The 16676-nt window shown below is 48.1% G+C and overlaps 1 protein-coding gene across 8 annotated transcripts in view; it reads left to right on the plus strand.

Moving 5' to 3' along the window:
- Positions 1–9629, plus strand: part of srsf7a (serine and arginine rich splicing factor 7a) — a 28658-nt gene extending 19029 nt beyond the window's left edge. For 2 of the 8 annotated variants that reach the window (XM_085973477.1, XM_085973478.1), the window contains 5 exons: positions 49–135; positions 268–312; positions 2042–2089; positions 5925–5975; positions 9303–9629. In XM_085973477.1, the coding sequence (XP_085829603.1) occupies positions 49–135; positions 268–312; positions 2042–2089; positions 5925–5975; positions 9303–9357 (286 nt within the window). In that variant the 3' untranslated portion in view covers positions 9358–9629. Of the gene's footprint in view, positions 1–48; positions 136–267; positions 313–2041; positions 2090–2821; positions 2852–5924; positions 5976–9302 lie in introns of all 8 variants that reach the window. The other 6 variants (XR_015074555.1, XR_015074556.1, XM_085973482.1 and 3 more) reach the window with 6 other exon arrangements.
- Positions 9630–16676: the final 7047 nt, after the last annotated feature.

Raw genomic sequence — 16676 nt, forward strand, 5'->3', positions numbered from 1 at the left:
CGCGTGCTCCTGCACCACGCGAGCTCATTATATTCTCTTCTGTTTTAGTCGGTCTCGGTCTAGGTCTCGTTCCCGTTCGAGATCCAGATCAAGGGGGCGCCGTTACACCAGGTCCCGGAGCCGCAGCCGCGATCGGTAAGTGTCTGGACCCGGCTTTGGAATGTGCCTTGGGGCCCTTTTCCCGGTTTGGGGAGGGAGGGCGGTAACTTGCCTTTTTCTTATTTCCTTCAGGGACTGACGCGCGAAATTTTTTTTTTTTCGTTGCAGCCGATCTCGTTCCCGTTCTCCTTCATACTCTAAGAAGAGAAGTCGGTGAGTGGCTATCAGTAACCTTAAAATTAGAGCTAGGGTTGATGTTAGGAAGCACTTACTTCACACAAAGGGTAGTGGGAATCTCTTCTCTCTCTTTCTCCCCCCCCCCCCCCCCCCCCCCCCCCCCAAAAGAAGCTGTTGAGGTTGGAGGTCAATTGAAAATTTCAAAACTGAGATTGACAGATTTTTGTTAGGTAAAGCGAGGGGCTGAATGGCCTCCTCCTGTTTCTCGGAAATTTGGGGCAGAGGAAAGCTCTCTCGCTCTCCAAATCTGATGGGGCTGATCCAATTTGATACCCACACATGCCTGTAACATCACTTGTTGGTGCTTTTTGAACAGGAGACTTTGACTGAATTGAACTATGGTTTTGGTAAGGGTGAAGATACCCGAGGGTGCAAGTTTTGTTTTAAAAACCTATTTTTTAAATGAGGAAGTTGGGCATAAGAAGGAAAGTCAACTAGAAAGGTAGTAGGATAAATTTGAAGCGGTCAACATAAATCAGTGCAAGGCAATTAGATATTTCTGCAAAATGAAAGAATTAAGGATTGGAGTTGTCTCCTAAGAGTGCTGGGCTTTTAGGTGCTAATTGCCCTAAAATCCTTACATACTATACTTAATGCTACCACATGGAGTAGTTGAGGCGAATAACAGATGTGTTTAAGGGGAAGCTTGATAAGTGCATGAGGGAGAAAGGAGTAGAAGGATATTCGGATGGGATGGGATGAGATGAAGTAAGGTGGGAGGAAGCTCGTGTGGAGCATAAACACCGACATAGACCTGCTGGGCCGAATGGCCTGTTTCTGTGCTCTAATTTCTAAGTAATTGCAGATCTGTTTATTGCCCCCTGTTTGCGCAGTTGCACCCTGTTTTCACACTGCTGTTGGTCTGAATCCGTGTAATCATAAGAAATAGGAGCAGGAGTCGGCCATCTGGCCCCTCGAGACATTCAATAAGATCATGGCTGATCTGATCTTGGCCTCAACTCCACTTCCCTGCCCGCTCCCCATAACCCTTGACTCCCTTTATCGTTCAAAAATCTGTCTATCTGCACCTTAAATATATTCTGTGACCCAGCCTCCTCAGCTCTCTGGGGAAGAGAATTCCAGATTCACGACCCTCAGAGAAGAAATTCCTCCTCATCTCCGCTTTAAATGGGCGATCCCTAATTCTGAAACTATGCCCCCTAGTTCTAGATTCTCCCACGAGGGGGAACATCCTCTCTGCGGGGAACATCCTCTCTGCACCTACCCTGTCAAGCCCCCTCAGAATCTTGTACGTTTCAATAAGATCGCCTCTCATTCTTCTAAACTCCAATGAGTATAGGCTCAACCTTTCATCATAAGACAACCCCTTCATCTCAGGAATCAACCTCGTGAACCTTCGCTGAACTGCCTCCAATGCAAGCATATCCCTCCTTTTAAATAAGGAGACCAAAACTGTACACAAGATTAGAGTAGTTCGTATATTCTATAATGCTGCATCCTGATGGTGGCTGTTACTGGGAGAAACTTTGGTTGGATTTTGATACAGTGGAACCCAGTAGGAATAGTGTGGCACATTGGGAGTTGTTGGGTCACGTAAGCACAAACTAGTCCAAGTATTGGGCTTGCAGGAGTGTAAGCAAAATGAAATGACCGTAACGTGCCTGAATGTCCTTTTTTAATATGACGTGGTTTAAAATGGTTAGTGTGTAATGTTGTTTTAATAGCAATCCTCCTCTCTCTGCAGGTCCCTCACTCCAATGAGGTCCAAGTCCAGATCTCCAATTAGAAGAAGGTAGGTGGAGTTTTGTTCTGTTCAGAGCACAGCAGGTTATACATGTCGGAAAGTTTTATGCAAGTTACTGTGGAGGGGACGAAGAATGGCCTTTCTCTTCGAGGGCGTGTGTGGAGGAGAGTAAACCTCTCCCCGAAGCACCGCTGACTGAGTAGCTGAACCATGCAAAATCAGGAAGGCTCCCGGTTCATGGCCTGCTCCGTGCTAAGTTAGCTGATATTAGCCACGGTGGCGGTGATATGGTGCTTCAATTAATCTCCACGTTCTTGGGTTGTGGAGGAAGATTTCCGTCTCCTGGTCGTTAACCAGTGTCTCCTGATGATAAGAGGTCCACCTATGTGGACATTGGAGAAAGACCAGAATCCCTCTACTCTGCTGGCATTTGAGGCTCATGTGATTGGTCAGTTGGGCAAGATAGTGGGATGGGGCAATCCACATCAGAGGGAGGGGAGACAATTGGCTAGAGAGTTAGTTTTTTAAACCAAGGCCCCACCTAGCTTTGCCAGGTGGGTTCTATTGCTCTGCACAGTCATTTGACAACAACTTGTATTTGTCTAGCGCCTTTAACGTAAAACCATTCCAAGGCGCTCCATATCAGCGCAACCAGACAAAATTCAACTCCGATCCAAAGAAGGATATAGGGGTGACTAAAACTTGGTCAGAGGTGGATTTTAAGGGCACTAATGATTAGAAATTTTTCCCCACCCCAATTTTATCCCCATCTTTCCCAAGGCTGTTACCTGCTTGATTCCTGAAGACCGTGTAAGTACACTTTCTTTTTGAGTCTTGATTGTAAGTGTTGATGGGCCATTTGACTGCAGGAGGCATCACACCTGAGCCTGATCCTGTCACTTCCAGCAGGGGTTTATGGGGTAGTGTACAAGAAGGGAATCCTGGCTGGGCCAAGGTGAGCTTCCGACCACACATCTGCTCCTTCACCAAGACAGCCTACTCCCACCTCCCATAACATCGCCTGTCTCCACCCCTGCCTCAGCTCATCTGCTGCTGAAACCCTCCTCCAGGCCTTTGTTACCTCCAGACTTGACTATTCCAGTGCACTCTTGGCCGGCCTCTCATCTTCCACCCTACATCAACTTGAGCTCATCTAAAGCTCTGCTGCCCGTGTCCGAACTCTCTCCATGTCCCGTTTGCCTGTCGCCTACTGGCTCCCGGTCTACCGACGCCTCGATTTTTAAAAATTCTCATCCTTGTTTTCGAATTCCTCCATGGCCTCCACCCTCCCTCCCCATCTCTGTAACCTCCTCCATGGCCTCCGAGTTCCCTGCGCTCCTCCAATTCAGACCTCTTGCGCACTCCCCATTTTAATCACTCCGCCATTGGCGGCCCTGCCTTCAGCTGCTTAGGCCCTAAGCGCTGGAATTCCCTCCCTGGAGACTGAGGCCACTCTACCTCCTTTTTAAGACGCTTTTAGCAATCTGTCCTAATATCTCCTTGTGCGGCTCAGTGTCAAGTTTTGTTTGACAATCGCTCCTGTGAAGCGCCTTGGGACCTTTTTACTACGTTACCGGCGTTATACAAGATATTGGTGGGTCCTCCCCGTAGCCCACGGCCGCTGGGGCTAACCCAGCATGGGCCTGGGAGTGAACTAGGTGCCCCACTGATGTGCATAGGTCAGCTACTTGCTGCACAAAATGTGTTGCCCCATTAATGAGACCCCCGAGTGATGAACGAGCAGCCAGGAGCAGAAGGGATGCGGCCTGGGAAAACTCTAGGTGTTCCTTTTGAAACTGCAGTGGTGTCCTTTACAATGAAGTGTTCCTTCGTGTACCGTCCTGAGATTAATTTTGTCCGTAAATGTCTTGATTGAATTCTTGCTGAACATCTTGAGCAGTAAAATGGTGAATTGCTTTTGTGCAGTACATGATATTGAAATGATTGGTACTTGCATGCATCGTGTGCTGAATTGTGCGTTCTCCCTTTCCTGAAGATCCCTGACTTGTACTTGGGTACTTTTGGGTGTCAGCCAGTGGGTAACACTCTCTCGCCTCTGAGTCAGAAGGTTGTGGGTTCAAGTCCCACTCCAGAGACTTGAGCACAAAAATCCACTCCAGTGCAGTGCTGAGGGAGTGCCGCACTGTCGGAGGTGCCGTCTTTCGGATGAGCCGTTAAACCGATGCCCCGTCTGCCCCCTCAAGTGGACGTAAAAGATCCCACGGCGCTATTCCGAAGAAGAGCGGGGGAATTCTTCCTGGTATCCTGGCCAATATTTATCCCCGAACCGACATCACTGAAACAGATTATCTGGTCATTATCACATTGCTGTTTGTGGGATCTTGCTGTGTGCAAATTGGCTGCTGCGTTTCCTACATTACAACAGTGACTCCACTTCAAAAGTACTTCAGTGTCTGTAAAGCGCTTTGGGAAGCCCTGAGGCTGTGAAAGGTGCTATATAAATGCAAGTTTTCTATGATTGCTGAGCCTCTCCCCTTGCGAGGCTCACTGGATAGTACTGATCCCTCCCTAATCTAGAGATGCTGGTGCCAATTGTGCCCCTCTGGTCTATGGTCCATGCCGTGTCGTTTCCCTCCGCACCCACCATTTACTCACTGAGCCCCCGTGGGTGCCAGGTAAAGTGGGAGGGGTTCCCTTGTATACACTTCCCATCTAAAAAGCCACGCAGTGTGACACTCGACTATAAATCATTAACGGGTACGCTGCCGTTTTGCCCTGACTTCTGAACTGCAGTCCGCCTGTCTCATTAGGAAATAAGAAAAAGGTGGATAACTTGTGGGTCAGTGAGGCAACAAATCGCTGTGCACACAACACGTGTTCCTGGTTCAGACAGTGCAAGGTCATCGACAGCTGAAGAGAGCAAGAGTTCATGACATGGGGAGACAATCTGATTAGACTTGGCTGATCCCTGCTGGCATTGTATTATGACAGCTCAGCCTGGAGCGAAATAACTGAGCGACGTGGTTACGGTGTGATCGGAGCCGTGACCAATGTGGTTACGGTGTGATCGGTTCTGTGAGCGACGTGGTTATGGTGTGATCGGTTCTGTGAGCAACGTGTTTACGGTGTGATCGGTTCTGTGAGCGCCGTGTTTACGGTGTGATCGGTTCTGTGAGCGCCGTGTTTACGGTGTGATCGGTTCTGTGAGCGCCGTGTTTACGGTGTGATCGGTTCTGTGAGCGACGTGGTTACGGTGTGATCGGTTCTGTGAGCAACGTGGTTACGGTGTGATCGGTTCTGTGAGCAACGTGGTTACGGTGTGATCGGTTCTGTGAGCAACGTGGTTACGGTGTGATCGGTTCTGTGAGCAACGTGGTTACGGTGTGATCGGTTCTGTGAGCAACGTGGTTACGGTGTGATCGGTTCTGTGAGCGCCGTGTTTACGGTGTGATCGGTTCTGTGAGCGCCGTGTTTACGGTGTGATCAGTGCTGTGAGCGACATGGTTACGCTGTGGTCAGAGTGGTGAGCGACGCGGTGAGCGACATGGTTACGGTGTGATCGGAGCGGTGAGCGACGCGGTTACGTTGTGATTGGAGTGGTGAGCGACGCGGTTACGGTGTGGTCGGAGCGGTGAGCGACATGGTTACGGTGTGATCGGAGCGGTGAGCGACGCGGTTACGTTGTGATTGGAGTGGTGAGCGACGCGGTTACGGTGTGGTCGGAGCGGTGAGCGACATGGTTACGGTGTGATCGGAGCGGTGAGCGACGCGGTTACGGTGTGATCGGAGCGGTGAGCGACGCGGTTACGGTGTGATCGGAGCGGTGAGCGACGCGGTTACGGTGTGATCGGAGCGGTGAGTATTTTAATTGGGATGTGGTGGGAGCTGAACGCTGGTTGGTCTAATATTTCTCTGTGTTCAGCCCTTCAAGATCAAGGTCTCGATCAAGGTCTCTTTCCATGAAACGTGAAAGGTAAGTCCCATCCGTTTAGGGAACGATGACAACTAGTTTATATCGAGCCTTTTAAGGTAGGAAAAATGCCCAAAAGGACTTGAGGTGTAATCAGAAAATGGACACTGAGCTGCCATGGGTTTGTGGTAAAGTGAGAGGAGGCTGCCTTGTGTACTCTTCTCATCTAGAATGTAGGAAGCCGTACAGCCTGGTTAAAGAAGGGTCTTGGAGGAAAGGGAGGTTGAGGAGCAAAGGGGTTTGCGGAGGGATTTCCAGAGCACGGTGCCGAGGCGCAGCCGTCGGCGGGTGGTGGTGAACGGGCACGACGGCTCTGAGGAACGGAGGGTTTGGGCGCGTTGTAGGGGCGAAGGTCACGAAGAGAATTAAACAAGTGGCTCAGCGTTGAAATTTGAGGTGTGGGGTGGGGAAGCTGGAAGCCAATGAGGCAAGGGCTGATGGGCGAGCAGGACCTGGTGCAGGAGAGCATACGTGTAGCAGTGTGTTTGACGAGCAGAAGTTTACAGAGTAGGTGGAGAATGGAAAAGACCGAAACCAGAGACAAAAATGTGTTTGTCCAACTCGCTGCTGTTTCAATTAACCTTCAGTTCGCTATAGTTGATGGTTCGATCTGGTCAGGGTTGTCCTCTACTTGTGCGCTAACTGTCATGAATCTTAACCATTCATGTAGAAATGATTCATGAGATAACACTGGGCGGCCAGCTGTTGGCGCCGTCCAAGGCGTATAAATACTCGGGCGTGGGCCCAGCTTGCTCAGGACGTTTTTGTAACCAGGAACTAGTGATGTAACTAGAATCTCATGGTTGTGAAACAGTTGATTAAAGCCTTGTTTTATATTCAAACCAAGGGCTTAGTTGTTTTTTTTGCGTCACTAACCTCTTGCTCAATTAGCGCAAACGCTAGGCATGTTTCTTCCCTAATTTAACTCCTTACTCTTGTAGTAAAAGGACAACCTGTTAGAGGAAGTTAACATTTTGGATATGAGCCTTCAGCGGAGCCTGTCGGCCGATAGCGATGCCATGCGATGAGATGGAAACCACTGTGTTTGTCTTCATTAAAGGCCGCTGGTCCCAATCTGGCATTACACCTGAAGTCTCCTCTCCTTTACGTTGGGTGAAAACTGAAATCAAGTCCAAGGCGCTGCATTTGAGAGTGTGAGAACCTAGTTACTGGTGACTGGGAAACAGTAACAATTTGTACGATAGCAAAATACTGCAGATGCTGGAAATCCAAAATAACAACAGAAAATGCTGGAAAAACTCAGCAGGCCAGGCAGCATCCGTCGTGAGAGAAATAAAGTCAACGTTTCAGGTCGAAACCCTTCGTCAGGACTGAGAGAAAACACAGGAAATGAAACCGATTAAAAGGCCAGTTTGGGGGCTGGGAAATGGGGATGAGAGAACAAAAGAGAAGTGAAGAGACATTAAGAGGTATTCAAAACCAGACGAGATGGTGGTCGGACTAGTGGAGACAAAAGACGGCTCTAGATTAGGTGTGAAATGCGCTGGCAGAATGAGAGACAGCTGTCATGTGGGAGAGAGAAAGGGGGGAGGGCACAAAACAGGTGTGGATAAAAAATATATAAAAATATAATAAGGGCTGAGGTTATGATCTGAAATTGTTGAACTTGATTTTGAGTCCAGAAGGCTGTAAAGTGCCTAATTGGAAGATGAGGTGCTGTTCCGCGAGCTTACGCTGAGCTTCTGTGGAACAATGCAAGAGGCCGAGGGCGGTGAGGTCTGAGTGGGAATGGAGCGGTGAATTAAAGTGACGGGTGACCGGAAGCTCGGGGTCACCCTTGCGGACTGACAGGATTGCGGTGGGACTTGTGCTCCCTGGATATTTTGTGAAATTACTATGGTCATGAACTGCTGGATGGGCATCTTAACAACTCGGTTATGAGGCTAGACTTCAGGAGTTAGGGTTAGTTACTTTGCGCGAAACACAAGCTTAGTTGGGATAGGACTTGAGGATTTTAAAATAAAGGGATTATACAAACTGGTTAGATGGGCTATTTGAAATGGATGGGAGATGGCAGAAGTAGAGATCCTGCCTATAAAAATCTGTGGCAGGATGCCAGGAAGTATTTACTTTCCAGTCCTTGCTCTCCGAGTTGGAGAACTTGCTGAGACGGGAGTGACGAGTCACTGCAGTCCTCTTCTCGAGTTCCTGGTTTAGCTGTGATCACTGAGTCACAGATAACCGTGCCGCCCTGGCGCTTGCATGGTGGCCTTGGGAGGTTGGACAGGAATTTCCCAGAGCTTACCCTGAATTATGGTTCCGGTAACCATGGGGTTATGGTACGAGATGAGCAACCCAGAGGCGGTGAGTTCAAATCCCACCTTGGCAAGTTGGGAAACTGAATTCAATAAATCTATTAATTTTACGGTTAGGGAAAATGCCCAAGAAAGCTGGTGGATTGTTGTAAAACCCCAACTGGTTCACTAATGTCATGCCAACACTTGACTCCTGCTCCACACTACATGATTGTCTCTTCATGTCCTCAGGGTTGACACTGTTGCCGACATTCTTAAATTGGCATCTGGTTTCTCCTTGTGTGGTTTGCGTGCTTCATAGAAATTTAGGCACAGGAGGAGGCCATTCGGCCCATCGTATCAGTGCCGGCCGAAAGAGCTCTCTGGCCTAATCCCATTTTCCCGCTCTGGGTCCGTAGCCCTGTAGGTTACGGCGCTTCAAGTGCATATCCCAAGTACTTTATAAATGCGTTGAGGGTTTCTGTCTCTACCACCCTTTCAGGCAGTGAGTTCCAGACCCCCACCGAGGTTTAGAGGGGATTTGAGGAAGAACTTTTTCACCCAGAGGGTGGTTGGAATCTGGAACTCACTGCCTGAAAGGGTGGTAGAGGCAGGAACCCTCAACATTCAAGAAGCATTTAGATGAGCATTTGAAAGGCCATAGCATACAAGGCTACGGACCAAGTGCTGGAAAATGGGATTAGATTAGACAGGGCTTGATGGCCGGCGCGGACGCGATGGGCCGAAGGGCCTCTTTCTGTGCTGTATAACTCTGACCCTCTGGGTGAAAAAAGTTCTCCTCAATCCTTCTACCAATTACTTTAAACCTATGTCCCCTGGTTATTGATCTCTCTGCTGAGGGCAATGGGTCCTTCCTATCCACTCTATCCAGGCCCCTTGTAATTTTATACACCTCAATTAAATCTCCCCTCGGCCTCCTCTGTTCCAAAGAAAACAACCCCAGCCTATTCCAATCTTTCCTCGTAGCTTTACCTTGCTGGGCCGACGGCCCTGGAACACAGTGCGAGTGAAGTTGCTCCCGATTGATGGCAGTTTTTGTTTGTTTTTCTTTCAGTCGTTCTCCTTCAGAGAGTTCTCGGAAGAGCCCAAGTCCAATGAGAGACAATTGAAGCGGACGAACTTTGTGAAGAGCACAGCAATGGGGGCCCTCGTCGCCTGACGACCTTTTAACTAACCTAGATGTTTTAGTGCCTTTTTACATGCATGCATTCCACAGAGAAGTGTTCCCGCTCTTCATTTAGCACGAGTATAAATGTTATAATTGAATGTTGTGAAAAGAACTGTACAGCTTTGTTCAGCGAGGAGCTTCCTCATTAGCTGGCAGGGGTTCGGTAAACTGCTCCCATTTCTTTGTATTAAATTTTACACGTTTATCAAAGTACAGAGATTCTGCTTCAGTGAATTTGTCACAGTGTGTGCCAGGTAATGTTATGAAGGTTATACAATCTAATTTCTAAAGCTTCCAAGCCGGTTAACTATTTTTGTCTCTTTACAGTTTTTCCTCTCAATGCCCAATAATAAAAAAAGGCTTAAAATGTAACTTAAGTATGTGCTCTGTATTATAACAGTATGATGGAGAGGATACAATGCAGGCAAAAGTGCGAAATACGTAGTGAAGCCTCGAGAATGGCTTCATTTGCATCACCTTAGTCAGTGCTGCATGTTTGGTCACCGCAGTTGTGTTGCATTTCAGATTAACTTCAGTCTTAGTAAGTGCTGGACATCTGCAGAGGTTAAACTAAAGCAGCAACTGCTGCAACTTCGATTACACTCACACGCAGGCAGATGTCTCCCAAGAATTTTATATTAAGAAGGATAGTGCCGAGCGAGAAGGGAAAAGTGGAGAGAGTTGAGGTCGGGTTGGGAGCTAAGGTGTTGCAGAAGAGCTTTGCGATCTTTGAGAGCAAGGAGGTAGGTAGAGGTACCAAGCCGTGGAGTTTCATAGGACAGGCGTGTGTTGGTCATCAGTGGAGCTGTGAGGAGCAGAAGGTGTAGAAACATAGGAGATAGGATCAGGAGTAGGCCATTCGGCCCTTCGAGCCTGCTCCGCCATTCAATGAGATCATGGCTGATCGTCCAAATTCAGTACCCTGTCCCTTCTCCCCATATCCCTTGATCCCTTTAGCCTTAAGAAATATATCTAACTCCTTCTTGAATATATTTAATGAATTGGCCTCCACTGCCTTCTGTGGTAGAGAATTCCACAGGTTCACCACTCTCTGGGTGAAGAAATTCCTCCTCATCTCTGTCCTAAATGGCTTACCCCTTATCCTTAGACTGTGACCCCTAGTTCTGGACTCCCCCGACCATCGGGAACATCCTTCCTGCATCTAGTGTGTCTAGTCCTGTTAGAATTTTATAAGTTTCAATGAGATCCCCTCTCATTCTTCTAAACTCCAGCAAGTATAAGCCCAATCTTCTCTCATACGTCATCCCTGCCATCCCAGGTATCAGTCTGGTGAATCTTCGCTGCACTCGCTCCATGATGTATGTGGGGATGAGAGGCAGAAGGAGATCACAAAGGTGTGGTCATTGAGGGATCTGAATACTTGGCTAGGGCTTTTGACGTTAACTTGGGCGCGGGAAGCCAGTGGAACTTTGGTCATGGTGAAGAGTGTGTGGAGTGCGGTGCGTGTGGGCTGCAGTGTTTCCGACATGTTGAAATGCGAGAGTTTAAGAGAATTTGGGCTCATGCTTGATAACAAAAAGTAACGTAGGGTGAAGTGTTGCAGAGGCAAAAAAAAAATGATCTCGGTAACTTGGATGCCTGGGAGAGAGCAGAGTTTGTGGTCGAGCACCACGCCAAGATTCAGCGCCTCTTGACTGAGCTGGAGATGGTGGCCCTGCCAGGTCAAGCCAGAAGCAAAGTGCTGGGCGTAACCCCAAGAGGCTGGCTTTGGGTTTGCCAACATTAAGCTGAAGGAACCTTAACCTAGAAGATAGGAGCAGGTGTAGACCATTCGGCCCCTCGAGTCTGCTCCGCCATTCAATGAGATCATGGCCGATCATCCAAACTCAGTACCCTGTCCCTGCCTTCTCCCCATATCCCTTGATCCCTTTAGCCTTAAGAAATCTATCCAACTCCTTGAATATATTTAATGAATTGGCCTCTACTGCCTCCTGTGGTTGAGAATTCCACAGGTTCACCACTCTCTGGGTGAAGAAATTCCTCCTCATTTCTGTCCTAAATGACTTACCCCTTATCCTTAGACTGTGACCCCTGGTTCTGGACTCCCCCGCCATCGGGAACATCCTTCCTGCATCTAGTCTGTCCAGTCCTGTCCGAATTTTATACGTTTCAATAACCTTTGGCTCATCGGGTCAGAATAGTGGACAGGCCGTTGGAGAATGTAGTAACGGACTTTGGAGGCAGAATCATAGAAAGTTACAGCACAGAAGGAGGCCATTTCGGCCCATCGTGTCCGCGCCGGCCAACAAAGAGCTATCCAGCCTAATCCCACTTCCCAGCTCTTGGTCCGTAGCCCTGCAGGTTACAGCATCCCAAGTGCACATCCAAGTACTTTTTAAATGTGGTTAGGGTTCCTGCCTCTCCCACCCTTTCAGGCAGTGAGTTCCAGACCCCCACAACCCTCTGGGTGATGAAATTTCCCCTCTAAACCTTCCCCCCAATTACTTTAAATCTGTGCCCCCTGGTTTTTGACCCCTCTGCTAAGGGAAATAGGTCCTTTCTATCCATTTTATACTAATAATTTTATACACCTCAATAAGGTCTCCCCTCAGCCTCCTCTGTTCCAAGGAAAACAGACCCAGCCTATCCAGTCTTTCCTCATAGCTAAGATTCTCTACTCCCAGCAACATCCTTGTAAATCTCCTCTGCACCCTCTCTAGTGCAATCACATCTTTCCTGTAATGTGGTGACCAGAACTGCACGCAGTACTCTAGCTGAGGCCTAACTAGTGTTTTATACAGTTGAAGCATAACCTCCCTGCTCTTGTATTCTATGCCACGGCTACTAAAGGCAAGCATTCCGTATGCCTTCTTAACCACCTTATCTATTTGGCCTGCTACCTTCAGGGATTTGTGGACATGCACTCCAAGGTCCCTTTGTTCCTCTATACTACTCGGTGTCCTACCATTTAATGTGTATTCCCTTTCCGTGTTGGCCCTCCCCAAATGCATTAGCAGAAGGAGTTGTGTTTTGCCTGCTTGTGCCTGGAAGTTGGTGTCCCATGTTCCCAGATCGTGTCACCAAGATGTAGATGAATAGGAGCAACACAAGGTTGGATCCTCAGGACATTGGAGGTGAGTTGAATAAGGAAAGCATCCTATTGAGCATGTACTCTGAGGGTTGCTATTATTGAAACACAAAAGACTTGTTGATAAAGTATCTCCAATGTCTCAATTTCACACATCCATCTTTGACGTGCACTAACACGCTGCTCACGATGTGGTCTCTACATTTGGGGCAACCAAACGCAGATTGGGTGACCGCTTTGCGGAACACCTCCGTTCAGTCCGTAAGGATGACCCTGAGTTTCCGGTCGCCTGTCACTTTAATTCTCCGCTCCATTCCCACTCAGACCTCACCGTCCTCGGCCTCTTGCATTGTTCCACAGAAACCCAGCATAAGCTCGAGGAACAGCACCTCATCTTCCGATTAGGCACTTTGCAGCCTTCCGGACTCAATATCGAGTTCAACAATTTCAGATCATAACCTCGGCCCCCATTCCATTTTTACTTATTTTTTATCCACACCTTTGTTTTGGCCCCACCCCTTTCTCTCCCACATGGCAGCTGTCTCTCATTCTGCCTGCGCATTTCACACCTAATCTAGAGCCGTCTTTTGTCTCCACTAGTCCTATCACCATCTCGTCTGGTTTTGAATACCTCTTAATGTCTCTTCACTTCTCTTTTGTTCTCTCCCAGCCTGGCCTTTTAATCTGTTTCATTTCCTGTGCTTCTTCAGTCTTGACGAAGGGTTTCGACCCGAAACGTTGACTCTATTTCTCTCTCCACGGATGTTGCCTGGCCTGCTGAGTTTTTCCAGCATTTTCTGTTGTTATTTCGGATTTCCAGCATCCGCAGTATTTTGCTATCGTTCTAACACGTGGGGGTTCGTGTGGAGCACAAACGCCGGCATAGACCAGTGGGGCCGAATGGCCTGTTTCTGTGCTGTAGGCTTTATGTAATTCTACATAAGTTATGTTGGCAAATTGCATACCAGCACATAATTGTTTGCCTTTCAAAGCCCCTTTCGAAGGAATCTAATTGTGTACCATTTGAGGTCGCTTCGCATTCTGCTAGTGTCTGTGTGTGGGGAAAATGACTATCCAAGCGCAGATTTGGTTAGCTACGGTTCCCCTCGCACACGGAGTACTCCAGCCCCGCTTCCCTCCCCACTTGCATCTGTCAATGTGGTGACACTTTTAAAGTTAGGATTTTCCCCTCGACCTGTAACTGGTGAGTTTTGGGGGGCTGGAAGTGAACACGGAAACAATATTTGTGATTTTTTAATTCAAAAAACAAAAGGGCCGGGAATCCACAGCACGCTAGCCAGTGTCCCAAATAGGAAGGGTAGCATTTGGGAAGGGGTCCTGCGAATGAACCACTGATAAATGGTTTCACCTGTGATGGTAACCTTATCGTTTCCCCCCGCCCCCCCACACACACTTCCCAGCATTTGTAGATTTCCTTTTGGTCTCGTTTTTACTTTAGGTTGGATGAGCTAGAATCACCGATATTCACATTGAAATCTTCGTTTAGTTTCAATGCTTAAATTTCCCCTCCCAAGTCTCGCACCACCCTCACTTGGAAATATATCGGCCGTCCCTTCATCGTCGCTGGGTCAAAATCCTGGAACTCCCTCCCGAACCACACGGACTACAGCGGTTCAAGGCGGCGGCTCACCACCACCTTCTCCAGGGCAATTAGGAATGGGCAATAAATGCTGGCCTTGCCAGCGCCACCCGCATCCTGAGAATTATTTTTCTTAATCTTAACCCGTATTCACACATGCAGCTTTACATGAGATCAGCCATGATCTCATTGAATGGCGGAGCAGGCTCGAGGGGCCGAATGGCCTACTCCTGCTCCTATCTTCTATGTTTCTATGTTACACAACAGTAGAATCTAGGACATTCGCTGGGTTTCTCCTTGAGCTGACCTGCGGCAGCAGGTGCCTGAAATCTAGCAATAGCCCAGGGAATCCAAGTTTGCAGATGACACAAAGCTGGGTGGGCGTGTGTGCTGTGAGGAGGATGCCAAGAAACTCCAGTATGATTTGGACAGGTTGGGTGATTGGGCAGAAGCATAGCAGATGCAGTATAATGTGGATAAATGCGAGGTTATCCACTTTGGTGACAAAAACTGGAAGGCAGATTATTATCTGAATGGCAATAAATTGGGAGAAGGGGAAGTGCAACGAGACCTGGGTGTCCTTGTGCATCAGTTGCTGAAGGTAAGCATGCAGGCGCAGCAGGCGGTTAAGAAGGCAAATGGTATGTTGGCCTTCGTAGCGAGAGGGTTCGAGTACAAGAACAAGGATGTCTTGCTGCAGTTGTACAGGGCCTTGGTGAGACCACACCTTGAGTATTGTGTGCAGTTTTGGTCGCCTTATCTGAGGAAGGATGTTCTTGCCATGGAGGGAGTGCAGCGAAGATTCACCAGACTGATACCTGGGATGGCAGGAATGACGTATGAGGAGAGATTGGGTCGATTGGGCTTGTACTCACTGGAGTTTAGAAGAATGAGAGGGGATCTCATTGAAACTTGTAAAATTCTAACAGGACTGGACAGACTGGATGCAGGAAGGATGTTCCCGATGGCGGGGGAGTCCAGAACCAGGGGTCACAGTTTAAGGATAAGGGGTAAGCCATTTAGGACAGAGATGAGGAGGAATTTCTTCACCCAGAGAGTGGTGAACCTGTGGAATTCTCAACCACAGAAGGCAGTAGAGGCCAGTTCATTAAATATATTCAAGAAGGAGTTAGATATATTTCTTAAGGCTAAAGGGATATGGGGAGAAGGCAGGGACAGGGTACTGAGTTTGGATGATCAGCCATGATCTCATTGAATGGTGGAGCAGGCTCGAGGGGCCGAATGGCCTACTCCTGCTCCTAGGAACGCTCAGCTGGTCAGGCAGCATCTGTAGAGAGAGAAATCGAGTTAACATTTCAGGTCGATGACCTTTCATCGGAACTGGGAAAAAGTTAAAGAGATGTAGCAGATTTTTAAGCAAGAGTAGTGGCAGGGAAAGGGGGGAGGGGTGTAAAGAACAAAAGGGAAGGTCTGTGACTGGGTGGAGGCAGGAGAGATTAAAAGACAAAAGGGACGATGGTGCAAGGCAAAAGGAGATGGTAATGGGACAAGTTAAGAAACAAAAGATGACTCTAGATGAGGCGTAAATGGTAATGGCAGAATCAGCAACAGCTGCCAAGTTAGAGAAAAAAGAAGGAAAAAATAAATTTAAAATAGGGGCCACGGTTATAGTCTGAAATTGTTAAACTCGATGTTGAGTCCGGAGGCTGTAAAGTGCCTAATCGAAAGATGAGGTGCTGTTCCTCGAGCTTCGCACCACCCATTTTGTTACCCAAAAAATCGTTGCAGAATCTGAAATATGCATTAGCTTTTGTCATTTCTACCAAGTTTTTTTATCCCCGTATGCAACAACTTGCTTTTTAAGTGGATGCATGCCTTTAAATTTTCCCATCAAACCTCACAGGCTTTACAGGGGCTGCTTGCCCATAATCTGCTTCCTGCTGGGAAGGGCGAGTGTGGGCTGGGATGTCACTATCACTATAAATTAAGCTTACTCTGCGAAATCAGGCAGAGTCCGCACACTATTCGGTGGGGAATCTACCCCATGACCTTGAGGGGAGGGAACAGGAAGTGGTATAGAAGGTGCAGTGTTGCTCTCAGCCACACGGGCACTTAAAATATGAATATTGTTTCTTGGCTTTTATGAGGGAGGTGCCGTCTTTTGGATGAGACGTTAAACCGTGGCCCCGTCTGCTCTCAGGTGGACATAAAAGATCCCACGGCCACTATTTCAAAGAAGAGCAGGGAGTTCTCCCCGGTGTCCTGGGGCCAATATTTATCCCTCAATCAACATCACTAAAACAGATGAACTGGTCATTATTACATTGCTGTTTGTGGGAGCTTGCTGTGCACAAATTGGCTGCCACATTTCCTACACTACAACAGCACTTCAAAAACGACTTCATTGGCTGTAAAGCGCTTTGGGATGTCCGGTGGTCATGAAAGGCGCTATAGAAATGCAAGTCTTTCTTGCTTTTAAAAACTTGCCCAAAGCAAACCTTCATTGCTGTTAAGGTTTCTGGTGTAGCACGGCCGCAGATTCCACTGGGCGAGGGTTGCAGGACTTCCCCGGTGCTGCCGTAAGTCAAATTGAACTACCTTCCAACTAAAGGGTGGATGGAATTCATTTCCAGTCACACCATATTCTGTG

The sequence above is a fragment of the Somniosus microcephalus genome, chromosome 34 (genome assembly GCF_052327205.1).
Source record: "Somniosus microcephalus isolate GS21.2 chromosome 34, FLI_Smic_1.0, whole genome shotgun sequence".
Classification (NCBI taxonomy): Eukaryota; Metazoa; Chordata; class Chondrichthyes; order Squaliformes; family Somniosidae; genus Somniosus; species Somniosus microcephalus.